Here is a 14714-nt window from a genome sequence, read left to right on the forward strand (position 1 = left end):
CCTTTGCACTATAAAAGTTAGTCTGTGGGACACCTGGGTGGCTCAGTTGGTTGGACAACTGCCTTAGGCTTAGGTCATGATCCCAGAGTCCGGGGATCGAGTCCCGCATCGGGCTCCCAGCTCCACGGAGAGTCTGCTTCTCCGTCTGACCTTCTCCTCACTCATGCTCACTATCTCTCTCAAATAAATAAATAAAAATCTAATAAATAAATAAATAAATAAATAAAAGTTAGTCTGTGAGGCAGGGAGGCGTTGCGCTCTCTGTAAGAGGTGTGGCACCGGCTCATCAGTTTGATTCTTGATGCTTGGCACGAAAGCTAGACCTTCGCTTTGTGTCAGTCTAGCTCCTTTAATCACGGACCATTACTGGGGGACCCAACATTGGAGACCCAAAACTACATCAAAGGTTGTAAGAGACCAAGGCTGAGAAACTGGTCCAGAATCAGGGAGACCACAGTGACACGACAAGAAATGTAGCTCCTGGATTGGACCCTAGATGTGGGGAAAATAGCTCTAAAGGACATCATACAGAAAATTGGCAAATTATGAGTATGAACTGTGGATTAGTTAATAAACTATTAATGTAAAATGTCTTACTTTTACTTAGCCTGTGGTTGTGCAGGGAAAAGTCCTTGTCCCTAAAAGATTATATAAAGTATCAAGGTGAAGAATCCCGTAGTCTGTAACTTGGCTGCAAATGGTTGGAGGGGAGTGGGGAGTGGCCTATGCAAATGAAGTTGAAATGAAAAACTAAATGGGACAAAAGTTAACTAGTAAATATAGGTAGAAGATATATGGGAGCTCTTTACATTACTCTTAGAACCTCCAGTAAGTTTGAAATTACATTAACACGAAACTTTCCCACCGACAACCCAACGTCACGCGCCTTCGGAACAAAAAACAAAACAAACACAAAACTGTAAACTTTTCAGAAGAGCTCCTGATATCCAAAGGAGCCTAACCTAGCCGGGTTGAAATCGACCACCAAAAATCTTGAGTCACGTGGGGCAGTCCCACGTGATCCGAGGCCCTGTTCCAACATGGCGGCCTCCATGGGTCGCTGGCTTCTCTTCCTCGTTGAGCTGCTCGGCTTCCTCACGGAGGAGACCAGCGGCCTCGACTGGGGGTGAGTAAAGGTCTGGAGGCGTGAGCCTGGTTCGGGGATACTCCGCCCGGGACACAGGCCTCCGAGCTCACGGCCGCCCTGTCCCCTCAGGGCCTCCCGAGACGACGACTTGCTGCTGCCCTACTCCCGCGCGCGCGCGCGGTCCGCCCGGGACTGCTCAAGGGTGCGCGCCGGAAGCCTCGACCACGAGAGCTGGCCACCTACCCCGGCGACCGCCGGCACCCGCGGCCCATCGGTGCGCACCTTTGTTTCGCACTTCGCAAACCGCGCGGTGCCTGGCCACCTGACGCGGGTGGCAGAGCCCCTGCGCACCTTCTCGGTGCTGGAGCCCGGTGGGTCCGGCGGCTGCGCTTCGAGGCGCCGCGCCACCGTGGAGGAGACGGCGCGGGCGGCTGGCTGCAGAGTCGCCCAGAACGGCGGCTTCTTCCGCATGAGCACGGGCGAGTGCCTGGGGAACGTGGTGAGCGACGGGCGCCGGGTGAGCAGCGCCGGGGGGCTGCAGAACGCGCAGTTCGGGATCCGCCGCGACGGGACCCTGGTCACCGGGTGAGAAGGCAGGGAGCCTCGTGACTGTCGTGGGCAGAGGACTTGAGATTTGGGTTGTAGCCGTGGTGCTGGGTTCAAGTCACCTGACAAAGCTGAGCGTCCGTTTGCGTTCTGCAGAATGGGGCTGGTAATACTTTTCTTAAAGTGTTTGTTCATCTCCCAGTATCACTGAGTGCTTGCTTTGTGTCAGGCAGTGTGCTGTGCGCTGGGGATATAGCAGTGAACAAGCAGACAGCCTTGGTCTTCCGGGAACTCTCCCGTTACTAGGAAAAATAAATAAAAGCCGGGGAAATGATAAGATAAATTGAGATTGCATGCGTGTAAAGAAGCAAGGAACAGGGTGAACCAATGTAAATGGAGTGTGGATTTTAGGGACGGTGGGTTTTAGGGAAGGTGACCTCTTGGTTAAGAACTGAAGATTAATCACAAGTTAGCCAAGGTCAGAGCTGGAGGAAGAGAACTACAGTCAGAACGAACAGCAAGTGTAAGGCTCAAAGATCCACAGGGGTTTGGTGTGTGTGAGTGACTGAAGGAAGGAACAGAGTATCAGAGAATGACAGGACTGACTTTGGTTATTTAAAAACATGCTCTAGGGGGTGCGCCTGGGTGGCTCAGTGGGTTAAGCCTCTGCCTTCTGCCCAGGTCAGGATCTCAGGGTCCTGGGATCAAGCCCCGCATCCACGTCTCTGCTCCGCAGGGAGCCTGCTTCCCCTTTGTCTCTGCCTGCCTCTCTGCCTACTTGTGATCTCTCTATCAAATAAATAAATAAAATCTTTTCAAAATGCTCTAGGGACATCTGGGTGGCTCAGTTGGTGAAGAGTCTGTCTGCCTTTGGCTCGGGTGGTGATCTCAGGGTCCTGGGATTGAGCCCTCCATCAGGCTCAATCAGGCTTCCTGCTCAGCAAGGGAGTCAGCTTCTCTCCCTCCCTCTATCCCTGCTCATGCTCTCCCTTGATCTCACTCTGTCTCTCTCAAATAAAAAAATAAAATCTTTTAAAAAAATAAAAATAGAAACATGCTCTAATCCTGGCTGGGGGCTGGGTTGGAGGGACCAGAGTAGAAGCAAGGAGACCAATTACAAGTTGTCAGTAGGCATCAGGTGGTCGTTTGTCTAGAGTGATGGCCTAGGAGGTTGAAAGCCAGAGATGAACTTGAAATCTGTTGACAATCGTTGTTTATATTAGATGAAGTATTAACTGGGATGCATAGACTGTTTACAAAGGCTGCACTCGGGACAGCATGATTCCTGGGACACCAGGAGGAATCAAGCAGCCAACCTGAGGAGGGGAGGTAGGAGGGAGCCCTGCTACCTACAGTTGTCCCTCCTGGTGAGAGAATCACACGCCTTTTCTGTGTCCAGGTACCTGTCTGAAGAGGAGGTGCTGGAAACCGAGAATCCATTTGTGCAGCTGCTGAGTGGGGTCGTGTGGCTGATACGCAACGGAAGTGTGTACATCAACGAAAGCCAGGCGACCGAGTGTGATGAGACGCAGGAGACAGGTTTGGCAGCGGGGTGCGACACAGTCCTGTTGAGAACCAGGACCTCTGGGCTGGTGGGGGAAGCTATTCTTAAGTCTTCGAGCAAGTACTTTTCAAGATACAGGGGCTCTGTGGGGATTATGACAAATAAGGTCCCTGCTCTTGCGACCTTACAGAAGAAAGGAAATAGATATGTAATTTGCTGAAAGGAAGTGGTAAGTGCTAAGAAGGAAACATGAAGTTGGGGCAGAGAGGACAGGTAGAGGACAGGAGCTGTGACTCAGAATCCCGAATCCCTGGGGGAGAGGCCCAGGCCTGTGTGTTTTAACAAACCCCTTGGGTAATTCAGTTTGAGAACCTCTGGGATGTAGAATACTGGGCTGGGAAGGGATGCTATGGCCCTGTTGTGGAAATGACTGTTTTAGACGGAGCAGTCAAGGGAGGCCTCACTGAGGAGGTGCCCTAGGTTGGAAAGAGCAAATCGCAGGAAGAACTGAGGAGAAGCACAGTCCAGCCAGAGGGAACAGAAGGTGCAGAAGCCCTAAAGCAGAAAGTGGCTGCAGGATGGTGAGGGGGGAGCCCCCCAGAGATGAGGAAGGAGAAGCAGGCCAGAGTGGCCATGTTGGGCCTTGGGTTTTGTGCTGAGAACAGTGGAAGTCATTAGAGGGTTTTCCCCTGGAGGCTGATGTCACTTAATTTACACCCGAGAAGGGCCATCCAGCAGCTATGTGGAGAGTGAGTGGGACGGGGCAGAGGGCAGGCAGGATGATACATATCTAAGTGAAAAACTGGATGGCACAGACCTAGAGGTGGAGAACGGCATTGGACTGGCCAAAAATAACAGGCAGAGCCCAGGAGGCTTCCCAGAGAGCCAGGTGATCAGCCAGGCTTCTTCTCTTTTAGGTTCCTTTAGCAAATTCGTGAATGTGATGTCAGCCAGGACAGCTGTGGGACATGACCGGAAAGGGCAGCTGGTGCTCTTCCACGCAGATGGGCAGACGGAGCAGCGGGGGTGAGTGCCAGGAACTGGGACCGCCAGGCCTGGGCCGAGTCCTGCTTCGAGGAACCTCAGCCCACTGACAGCTGGTCATCAGAATCCCAACAGGGGATGTTCATATCCACCTGTCCCCTGCCTTCCCACACAAAACAGTTCCTAGATCTGTCTCACTTCTGGGAACTCATCACCCTCTACACACTTCCTCTCCGTTCTCTCCAACTTGGGCCTCCGCCCTGCTGAGCCCCGGGTAGGGTGATGGGAAGTAAATACAAAGTTAGTAGGGAGAAGACCTCTGTTCAAATCCCAGCTCTGCCACCTGCTAGCTCTGTGGCCACAGACAAGTCTCTCAACCTCTCTGAGCCACAGTTTCTTCCTCTGTGAAGAGAGTGTGTTGGTTTGCTATTGCTGTGTAACAGACAAGCACAAACCGCACCCATCTGGTAGGTCACAGTTCTGTAGGTCAGAAGTCTGGAGGGCCCAGCTGGGTTCCATGTTGGAGGTATCCCATGGAGGTACCCCAAAAATCAAGCCATTTGCCAGGGAGGCTGTCATCTGGAGTGTCAGAGCAAGAATCCTCTTAGATCATTCGATTTGTTGGCCAATACGCTTCCTCATGGTTGTAGGACTGCATTCTGTGTTTTCTTGCTGGTTGTTGGTCATGGGACCCTCTGCTCCTTCAGGCTGCCCACATTCCTTCCTGTGCATGTTACGTACCCCATCTTCAAGCCAGCAAACATGCGTCTAGTCCTTTCTTCCCCTTTGCAGTCTCTCTCACGCCACATTCTGCCAGCAGCCAGGGAAAGGTCTGCTTTTAAGAGCTTTGTCTGCTTTTAAGAGCTTTTGTGATTCCGCTGGGCCCCCCAGATAATCCAAGACAGTGTCCCCACTGTGGACAGCCGAACCGTCTAAAATAACGCAGTCATGGGGGTGACCTCTTGTTATAGTCACAGCTTCCAGGGATTTAGATGGGACATTTGAGAGGAAATCCCATTTAGGAATTTGCCTGCCACAGTGGGGGTGATACTGTCCACCATGGAAAGGAAAGCCAGTTAAACAGGAAAGGCAGTGGACACAGTCAACGTTAATGCTCTTGTGCTTCAGCATTAACCTGTGGGAGATGGCAGAGTTCTTGCTGAAACAGGACGTGGTCAACGCCATCAACCTGGATGGAGGGGGTTCCGCCACCTTTGTGCTCAACGGGTCCTTGGCCAGTTACCCATCAGATCACTGGTAAGCATGCCAGAGGCCCCTTCTTGAGGTCTATGTCCAGGCCTGTCCTCAGCTGTGTCATTCAACAAAGACTGAGCACCTACTGCGTGCCAGGCACTGGGGAGTCAGCCGTGAGCAGGAAGAGCCGAGATCCCTGCCTCTCACTGCTTCCAAGAAGAGAGTCAAATTATAATACTGTGCCAGTGTCCCCGATGCCAATAAAAGGGGTTTTAGAGGTCAGGAAAGACCTCTTTGAGCGTAATGGAACCTCAGCTGGGCTCTGAGGGTTGAAGAGGTGGCGAGGCAGGGCCGGGAGAACCTGCCAGGCAGTAAGAACAATGTGTGTAAAGGCCCTGGGGTTGGAAGAGATGGTCAGGGTGGGAAGAACCTATAAAAGGCTGGAGAACTGGCAGGGGAGAGAGAGACAGCTCTCGGGAACTATGGTAGGGGGTAGGCGTGGTCCACTGGGGGATGGTCAGTGTCTTGGCCTCTTCACACGCTGTATACCCGCCTCCCACAGCCAGGACAACATGTGGCGCTGTCCACGCCACGTGTCTACCGTGGTGTGTGTGCATGAGCCCCGCTGCCAGCCACCTGACTGCAGCAGCCACGGGACCTGTGTGGAGGGTCGCTGCCAGTGCACGGGACACTTCTGGCAGGGCGCGGCCTGCGACAAGCTGGACTGTGGCCCCTCCAACTGCAGCCTACACGGGCTTTGCACAGAGAGTGAGTGGGATCTCCGGGGAGGCAGCTGTGACTGGGGCTCCCTGCCCTCCCTGCCCTGGCCTTGCCCGGGCCCTCACCTGGCCTCCTTGGTCTTGTCTTGGCAGCTGGCTGCCGCTGTGAAGCTGGATGGACAGGCTCCAACTGCAGTGAAGGTAAAAGCCGCCAGGCCAGGTGCTCAGTGCCCCTGGCCCCCTGGGGAGAGGGTGAGCGTGGCAGCTGCCTTTATCCTCCTCCTGCTTCTTGCTCTCGCCTGACTGTAAATCACTGCATTAGTTTTCCACGGCAGCCACAACAAATTCCACAAACTGCGTGGCTTGAAATAGCACTTACACTGTCTCAGTTCCAGAGGGCAGAACTGCAAAATCATGGTGTCTCCGGGTCCCTCACTCCCTGTCAGAGATCTAGGCGAGGCTCCTTCCCGCTTCTTCCAACTCCTAGTGGCTCTGGGCATCCTTGCCTTGTGGCCACATCCCTCCAGTCTTTGCCCATGTCTGTTTTTCCATTCCCTTACACGGACCCCAGGTCATTGGCTTTAGGGCTCACTCTAAATCCAGATGCCCTCATCTTCTACGGTCTTCACTTAATTGTATCTGCAAAGACTCTGTGTCTAGGTAAGGTCATGTTCACAGATTCTGAGGATTAGGACACAATATCTTTTTTTTTTTTTTTTTAAGATTTTATTTATTTATTTGACAGATCACAAGTAGGCAGAGAGGCGGGCAGAGAGAGAGAGGGGGAAGCAGGCTCCTTGCAGAACAGAGAGCCCGATTTGGGGCTCATTCCCAGGACCCTGAGATCATGACCCGAGCCGAAAGCAGAGGCTTTACCCACTGAGCCACGCAGGTGCCCCAGGACACAGTATCTTTTGGGAGGACACCGTTCAGCCCACCACAGCCATCCACAGCTTCAGATCCTTCAGGGCTTTCTTTTAAGTACGTGAAAGGAATGAAGCCCTAAGCCTGACCTGCCGGGTGCCGCAGCCCTTCCCCAACTCACTGACCCAGCTGCACTCCTCCAGACCCCAGCTCAATTGCCCTGTCCCCCGACGCCTGCCCGCCCCACCCCCTCCAGTGGTCTGCTGCTACTGCGCTTGTCCCCACCTGCACATCTGTGTCTGCTTCCTGACTCCCTGGCCACCTGTCCATCTAGACAGGAAGCCCCAGGAAGACTCAGTGTCAGGGCCTGCCTTGAAGTGTGTTCTCCTTAACTTTCTGCTGGAAGCATGTGTGAACTTACGGGGCCACTTAGGGTGACTGAGATCTGTTTGCAGTCTTCTTGGCCCTCACCCAGGTGGGGCGGGGCTGGATTTTGAAATGACTCCCCTTTCCCTGGGCCAGCTTGTAGCAATGGCTCCTTCGGGGCAGACTGTGCCATGAAGTGCAGGTGTCAGAATGGAGCTGCCTGTGACCCCGTCCAGGGAACCTGCACCTGTCCTCCTGGCTTCACTGGAGACACCTGCGAGCAGGGTAAGCTACACAGGCCCCAAGTCAGCTGGGAGGAAGTGCCACCCAGGGGCACCTCCAGAGTCTAGCCTGGGGGAACCCCGGGGGCACTTCTGCTTCCGCCCAGCTCTGCACACACCTGGGGCCCATCCTGTCTGTGCAGAGAGAGGTCCTGCCACTGAGGCCTCCACTTCTGCCTCCTCTCCACAGAGTGTCCCCTCGGCTGGCACGGGCCAGGCTGCCAGATGCCTTGCAAGTGTGAGCACCAGTGTCCCTGTGACCCCCAGACTGGCAACTGCAGCCTGGCCCAGGCACCAGCCCTTACCAGCATCTTCTCCCAAGGTATGGCTCCTCCCAGGCTCCTGGGGGGCAAATGGGGCACACCCCTTCCCTCCCAGCGTGTCAGCCTCTCTCTGCTGTCTTACAGTGAAACAGTGTCTCCGGCCATCTGAGACCACCCCGAGAACAGGAGAACTCTCCCTTCTCACCGGGTAGGAGATTTGGTGGGACTTGGGGCTGGGATGGGAGGAAACCCCCGTCTCCCTCCATGAGGTATGGCCTCTGCTCAGGGACTGGGCAAGGCTGGGAGGTGACGTCAGCCACCCAGGCGATGTTTCTTCAGTGTAAGCATAGAGAGAGTCACAGCTCATGCTCACAGCCTCCCAAGTGGGCCTGGGAGATGGCAAGAAGGACCCTGGTCACCACCCCAGTGGGAGTCGAAGGGTCAGGGCATCGGGGCTCCTTTCCCTGTAAGACTCGCGACTTATTTTCTCGGGTCCTGGTGTTGGGTACTGAAGTGCCAACCTCCGAGAAACTCACACCATTTCTTGAGCACCGCCCTGCGGTGGGCTTTCTGTTTGCTAGTGCAAACCTCAGGGAGGGGGTGCTGAAATAGATTGCTGGGTCCCTTCTCTGGAGTTTCTGCTTTAGTAGGTCTGGGGTGGAGGCTGAGAATCTGCATTTCCAGGGTGATCCCAGGGGATGGTAATGCTGCTGGCCTGGAGACGCCACTCTGAGAACGTCTTTTCTTGTAGCTCTCAGCTCATGGCCCAGCCCCACCCACACTGAAGGTGGGAATCAGGTGTGGGTATGAATGAAAAGCTCCTGGCGATGTCCTGGAGGACAGTCTTATCATTAATAATGCAGATCCCAGGTCCCTCCTGGATGTCCTCACTCAGTGAGCCTGGGGTGAGGCTCTGAAGGCCCAGAACCACACCTGAAGAAAACCCCTTGGAAACATGTTTTGAAAATGCTCCCAGAGCAGGGACAGTGGCTCCTGGGAGCATCTGGCCCCTGGTCTTAAGTTCAGGCTCCTCAGGTGTGAGACTTTGAGCCCCTTCTCCCCAGTGCATACCTGGATCCCACTGACAGCTGCCGGCAAGGGAAGGGGAGCCCTGGGGGGCTGACGAGCATGTCCCCGTCCCCAGCAATGTGCTTGTGTCTGCTTTTGCATGGAGGGCTTCAGCCACAGATTTCACATGAAGGAGGAAAACAAGGATCGTTGGAAGACCCCACCCGCTCCCCAGGAGGGAGGAAGGGGTGCCATTCTCTCTGCTCTCTCTGCTTTGAGGTTTCTGGAACGTCCCCCAGAGCACAGGATGCAAACTGATGCCTCTTGGGGCATCATCGTGAGATCCCCAACTGTATTGTATTTGCCCTGCATAATTTAAAAAATGTAAGGTTTATTAGCAGCTTCTGAAAATCAGCAACATTCACATAAAAAAATTATTTTTCTTTTCATGGTTTCTCTTAACTATCAGGAGATGTGGCAGGGCTGGCCTGCATGACACACAGGGACTGTCACTACTGCTCCCCAAGCGTGTGTCTGGAGGGTGCCCCCTGGCCCTGCCAGCCCCATTTTGCTCCGGAACAGTGGTTGTGTTCTCCCTGGAGGCTCCTGACTCTGCCTCTGTTGTGGTGGAGGGGAAACCCCTCCAGCACTGCCCCACAACCCCCTGTTGAGGCTCTCTCTTCTGCACCCAGGACCGCCTGGCTGGCCCTCACCCTGGCCCTAGTTTTCCTTCTGCTGATCAGCACGGTGGCGAACGTGTCCTTACTCCTTGGCTCGAGGGCAGAGCGGAGCCGGCACCTGGATGGGGCCTACGTTTACCACCCACTGCAGGAGATGAATGGGGAGCTTCTGGCCACGGAGAAGGAACAGCAGGGTGACGCCCACAACCCCTTCAAGGACTGACGCCTCCAGCCGTCCGCCATGGCCTGCTCTGAAAGCTCACTTCAACACGGCCTCGTTTCTGCAAGGGAAGCCTCAAGGCCGCTGGTCTTCTGGGTGCTCTCCGCCCCTGTGCCAAGCCAAGCTTCTGATAGCACCTGTGCCTCAGCCCCTCACCTGGCCCCAGGCCCTCCCCTGGTCGCCTGCCATGACACACGCAACCCTAGCAATACCGTGCTCCCCAGAGAGAGACTGCCTCCTTCCCTGCCTGCCTGTGTCTGCTGCCTGGGTGGCCTGTCCCCCGAGGGCCTGCTGTGCTGCCAAAGAGCCTCTGGCCTCCTGAGGCAGAGGCCGCTAGCGATGGGACGCCCCGTGACTGTACCGTGACTGAGTGGCAGGGGCCAGCCAGCCCTCCTGGACAGGGATGGATTACAGAGACGATGGTCACGTCACGGGATCCTTCTCTACAGACCTCATTGCAGAATTTGCCAATTAGAATTCTACTTCCTATCACAGGGAGCTCCTTCGAAGGGGCGGGGGATGGAATCATGTTTACAAACTTTCTATTTTGGTACCCTGCCACAGAGAGAGGGTTTTTTTTTTAATCACTTGAATAAATTGATGTAATAAAAGGAGCCCCCCAGGTGGCAACTACAGCCTGAATTGTGGATTTCTGGAAGTACCTAGGTCTTAAGGGTGGGGTTGTGTCACCTGAATCCAGGGTCATAAATGGGCAGCCCAGAGCACGTCCAGCTCCCTGATCTGTTCGTTTGATCCAGGACTTCTGACTTTGTGGTGCACACGAGTCACCTGGAGATCTTGTTAAAATGCAAATTCTGGCCCAGGATGGGGTACAAGAGTCTGAGTCTCTCACAAGCTCCCATGTGATGCCAAGACTTGGGGGGACGGGCAGGTCTGGACCATGTTTTGAAAGAAGGAAAAAGTGTAGTCTGCACCATGACTTAACAGGCTTTAAATTAGTTACCAGCCTTTAAACGTCAAGAGATAAACAATTTAAGAATTCTGATTCCGGGCGCCTGGGTGGCTCAGTGGGTTAAGCCGCTGCCTTCGGCTCAGGTCATGATCTCAGGGTCCTGGGATCGAGTCCCGCATCGGGCTCCCTGCTGAGCAGAGAGCCCGCTTCCCTCTCTCTCTCTCTCTGCCTGCCTCTCCATCTACTTGTGATTTCTCTCTGTCAAATAAATAAATAAAATATTAAAAAAAAAAAAGAATTCTGATTCCTTTTTATTTTATTTATTTATTTTAAAAGATTTTATTTATTTATTTGACAGAGAGAGAGATCTCAAGTAGGCAGAGAGGCAGGCTCCCTGCTGAGCAGAGGGCCCGATGTGGGGCTTGATCCCAGGACCCTGAGATCATGACCTGAGCCGAAGGCAGAGGCTTTAACCCACTGAGCCACCCAGGCACCCCTCTGATTTCTTTTTAAAAGAGGGCAAGCCTGCAGCCCCTACCAACACCCCTCCAGGGCAACGACTTGTCAGAGATGAGAATTCCTGGTCCCTCTGTGGGCCTGCCTTCTCCAGGTCATCGCAGCCCCTGGCAGTCTGTGGCCTGCCAGCCCCGTGAGTATCTGAGTTTGGAACCCGTGGCCGTGGAGGGTCTTCAGGAAGTACCTGGCAGTTCCCCCCGACCGCCCAGACGAATGGGTATTACCCTGTGCTCAGCAGATCTTTGGGGATGAGAGCTGAGGGAGGTCCTGTAGCTCCCAGCAGATATTAAAGAGACTCACGTACATTATGAACTGAGTGTACAATGATTCCTGTGTTGGAAGCCCGAACCCTCTTCTTCCCCCCAACCCATGTGGTAGTATTAGGAGGTCGGGCCTTTGGTTTAATTAGTTTTTGATGAGGTCACAACAGTGGTCTCCTCAGGATGGGATTAGCGCTCTTACAAGAAGAGACGGGAGGGCACTATCTCCACACAAGCACAGAGAAGAGGCCATGTGCAAAGCTGGCAGCTGTCCACAAGCCAAGATGGGAGCCCTCACCAAGAACTGAATTTGCCGGCACCTTGATCTTGGACTCCAGCCTCCAGAACTTTGGGAAATAGACGTCTGTTATTTGTAAGCTGCCCAGTGTATGGTATTAGTCAAAGCTTGAGCAGGCTAAGACACGGTATAACTGGTAGCTAGCTAGTCCTGTGTAACCAGTCCAAAACTTGGTGGTTTAAAACAACAAGCAGTTACTGCTTCTTTTGAAAAGCAATTATTTTTCATGATTCTAGGGTCGACTATGTGATTCTGTTGATGGGGGCTGGGGACGGTGATCTCAGCTGGGCTCACTGGTATGTCTGCCACAGCTGATGGGCCCACTGGGGGCTGGTCTGGGATGGCCACAGCTGATGACATAGCTCCACGTGGTGCCTTGTCCCCCAGGAGGAAGAGAAGCACACAAGGCTTTTTGAAGCTTCGGCTCAGAACTGACATGACCTCATTTCCACCGTGTTCTGTGAGCTGGTCCAAAAACACCCAGATTCCACCCCCGAGACAGACTCCACCCCCTAGTGAGAGGAGCTGCAAAGAGACCTGGGTCCAGGAGGCTAATCAAGCCCATCCTGCAGTCCATCTACTGTTCTGCTGGTCTAGTTTCACTTCAGAAAGGAAGAATTCGGTTCCGAGAAGTAAAATATCACAGGCCAATTTCCCAGACTCCCAAGTTCCCGCAGGAATGTGTCTGTGGGTCTGCGTGTCTTTTTGTCTGTCCCCCTGAAGTTGAGACCCGCTGAACCAGCCTGTGATACTTCCTCCAGGATGCTGTGTTTTGGTCCTGCAGTGGGAGCCAGAGGCCAGGTTGTCGATATCCCTAGGCATAGTTGATCCTACACCTAGTGAACCATCACACTACCCACGGCCAGGCAGCTGTCATTTCTACCTCCTAATTCAGCCCCTTTTCTGGGCTTGTGACCCAGGTTGGAGGGAAGGGAGGAGTGGAGCTCATAGCACATCCAGGAACTGAGGGCGGCTGCTCATCTAAGGAACTAGGCAAATTCTTCACATTGTAAGTCCTCCTTCCAGAAATGGAAACAACCAAGTTCACATGTTCCTCTGGGGACCTTATGTTTCAACACCACCTGGAAGTCTTTTTCTGTGTTTCGCTCTTTTCCAGGGCACAACTTGTCCTGGGCTGCTTGGATATTTTGCTCCCACTGTTCAGGGGTAGGAAGTACTGACAAGAGCTTGGAGAAGTTCCCAAGCATCTTTTAATCACGTCGGCATGTTCCTGAGACACAGTTCCCGAGCCCAGCGACAGATCAGAGTGTTTTCCCCGGGAATGTTGTATGATTGTAGATGTCCACATCCTGTCCCAGAGCCATTGAGTCAAAATCTCAGGGGTAGGGTTCTGGGAATCTACAGGGAGCACCTTCAGAGGTTCTGAGGCAACGGGCTGTAGAAACCCATAACCTGGAAGCTCTGACCTCTGCAGAGGGTGTCTCTCTGTGTCCTTGGTTGGGCTGGCAGCTGAGCTGGGAGAGTACAGTGCTGTACATGGGCTTGTTGGATTTCAGGCCAGAGGGAGCTGAAGAGAGTCCATCATGGCATGCTGGAGGGGTCCCTGGTTCACCAAAGAGGCTACGTTCACCCTCCCTGTTTGTATAGGGGTTCTGTCATGCCTGCCCAACACCCGGTGCCCTGTCTTCACCTGGATCCCTCCCAGCCCGTGAACCTGAGATAAAGAGGTGAGGGCAAGTAGTTTCTTTGGGAGGTGACCACAACAAGCCCTGGTGGGGAACAGAGAAGTGAGGTAGGGAAGGAAAGGCAGCCAGTACACAGTGCATTCGTGAGCAGCTCCCCACTGTGGGCAGCCAGGAGAATACAGACAACATCTTGAGGTTGTGTCTCTGGTGGGGTGTGTGTTGGCCAGCACGCTCTCATTGTGGGATGGGGGCTTCTCCTGGGGGTTAACTCCTTGGCATGTCCAGCCTGCCCTACACAGGGGCTGAGTGTTCTTCACCAACCAGAAGTAGCCATCAGAACTTGCAGTTTCTTGCATCCAGACACCTCCCGGTGGTAATCAGAATGCCCAGTGAAAGCAGGACTCTGAGAGCCAAAGCTGTGAGCCTCCCTACCATTGCCTTTAGGGTGCTACCTCTCCCCCATTCTGGTACCATCCCATCAAGTCCCAGATAGCATGCATATAGGGGTCGGAGGTAGTCCCCTGTCCCAGTCCCCTGTCCCAGTAGAGCCCACCCTGGAACTTCTATTAGAATTTGGGGAAAAACACTTTGCTGAGATTGTCCACTTGCCAGGGTATGGGCCACGTGGAGAAAGAGAGTGAAGTGAATGTGGAGAAGAACCAAATCAAGAGAAAAGAGGGATATAATTTAAGCGCCTAGATCCAGCTATCCCTGAAGCCACTATCATTCTTGGACCAATTACATGGACCAGTAAATCCCCGTTTTTGCTTGAGGCACTTTGTGTTGGATTTGGGGGTCTCTGGCAACCCACAGAGTCTAACACTCATACTGTTCAAGGAGAGACACATTTTGGACTCAGGTATTTTTTGGAGCTTAGATGAGGCATGGAGCAGAGGCAAAAAGGTGTTTTTTTTAGATTCAAACACTTAACCTCTAGGGGTGGGTAGGAACACGTGCTGTGGACACAAATGTACAAGAGCTCATCATCAAGCTTTGGGATTGGTAGTTGGGGATTAACATGGACCAGTTACGGTGGCGCAAGCATCCCCCTTCCTACCTCATGGTGGTGACGGAAAGCCCCTGGGCACAGAATGTGGACCAGATGTCTTGGTGGCCTGACCAGCAAGAGTCTTGTTGCCATGGTAACACATGGCCGCTAGGATGCTCTTCATAAAACTTGAGCATCAGGAAAGTCTCCAGAAAAACGTTCAATCCTGGGCTTAATGGATGGGCTTTCCAAGACTCTTAGGAGCCCTGATATGGGAATAATTCAAGTGTGATGCCCAAAGCTTCTACTGGATTTGCAAAGGGGTGTGTATCTCAGAAAACTTGGGCTCCAGGAAACTCTTAAGTCAGTGGTTTCAA

At 53.4% G+C, this 14714-nt stretch overlaps 1 protein-coding gene across 2 annotated transcripts; it reads left to right on the top strand.

Moving 5' to 3' along the window:
- Positions 1 to 1003: 1003 nt before the first annotated feature.
- Positions 1004 to 10358, top strand: NAGPA (N-acetylglucosamine-1-phosphodiester alpha-N-acetylglucosaminidase). 2 transcript variants are annotated; one of them, XM_059154894.1, is made up of 11 exons: positions 1004 to 1126; positions 1217 to 1672; positions 3033 to 3172; positions 4055 to 4163; positions 5250 to 5378; positions 5878 to 6083; positions 6188 to 6235; positions 7421 to 7549; positions 7736 to 7867; positions 7953 to 8016; positions 9509 to 10358. In XM_059154894.1, exons 1-11 carry the CDS (start codon positions 1041 to 1043, stop codon positions 9717 to 9719), a joined length of 1710 nt encoding a protein of 569 aa, XP_059010877.1. In that variant the 5' UTR covers positions 1004 to 1040; the 3' UTR covers positions 9720 to 10358. The 2 variants fall into 2 exon arrangements, with proteins under 2 accessions (XP_059010877.1, XP_059010878.1); XM_059154895.1 differs by lacking the exon at positions 9509 to 10358 and adding an exon at positions 9286 to 9502.
- The last annotated feature ends 4356 nt before the right edge of the window (positions 10359 to 14714 follow it).

Source organism: Mustela lutreola, chromosome 17 (assembly GCF_030435805.1).
Source record: "Mustela lutreola isolate mMusLut2 chromosome 17, mMusLut2.pri, whole genome shotgun sequence".
NCBI classification, from domain to species: Eukaryota; Metazoa; Chordata; class Mammalia; order Carnivora; family Mustelidae; genus Mustela; species Mustela lutreola.

Bases quoted from the DNA above. Each gene is read 5' to 3' on its own strand.
- NAGPA (XM_059154894.1), top strand. From the start codon at position 1,041: ATGGCGGCCTCCATGGGTCGCTGGCTTCTCTTCCTCGTTGAGCTGCTC. The intron at 6,084-6,187 runs GTGAGTGGGATC...TTGTCTTGGCAG, and splicing joins ACACGGGCTTTGCACAGAGA to CTGGCTGCCGCTGTGAAGCT. The intron at 7,868-7,952 runs GTATGGCTCCTC...GCTGTCTTACAG, and splicing joins TACCAGCATCTTCTCCCAAG to TGAAACAGTGTCTCCGGCCA.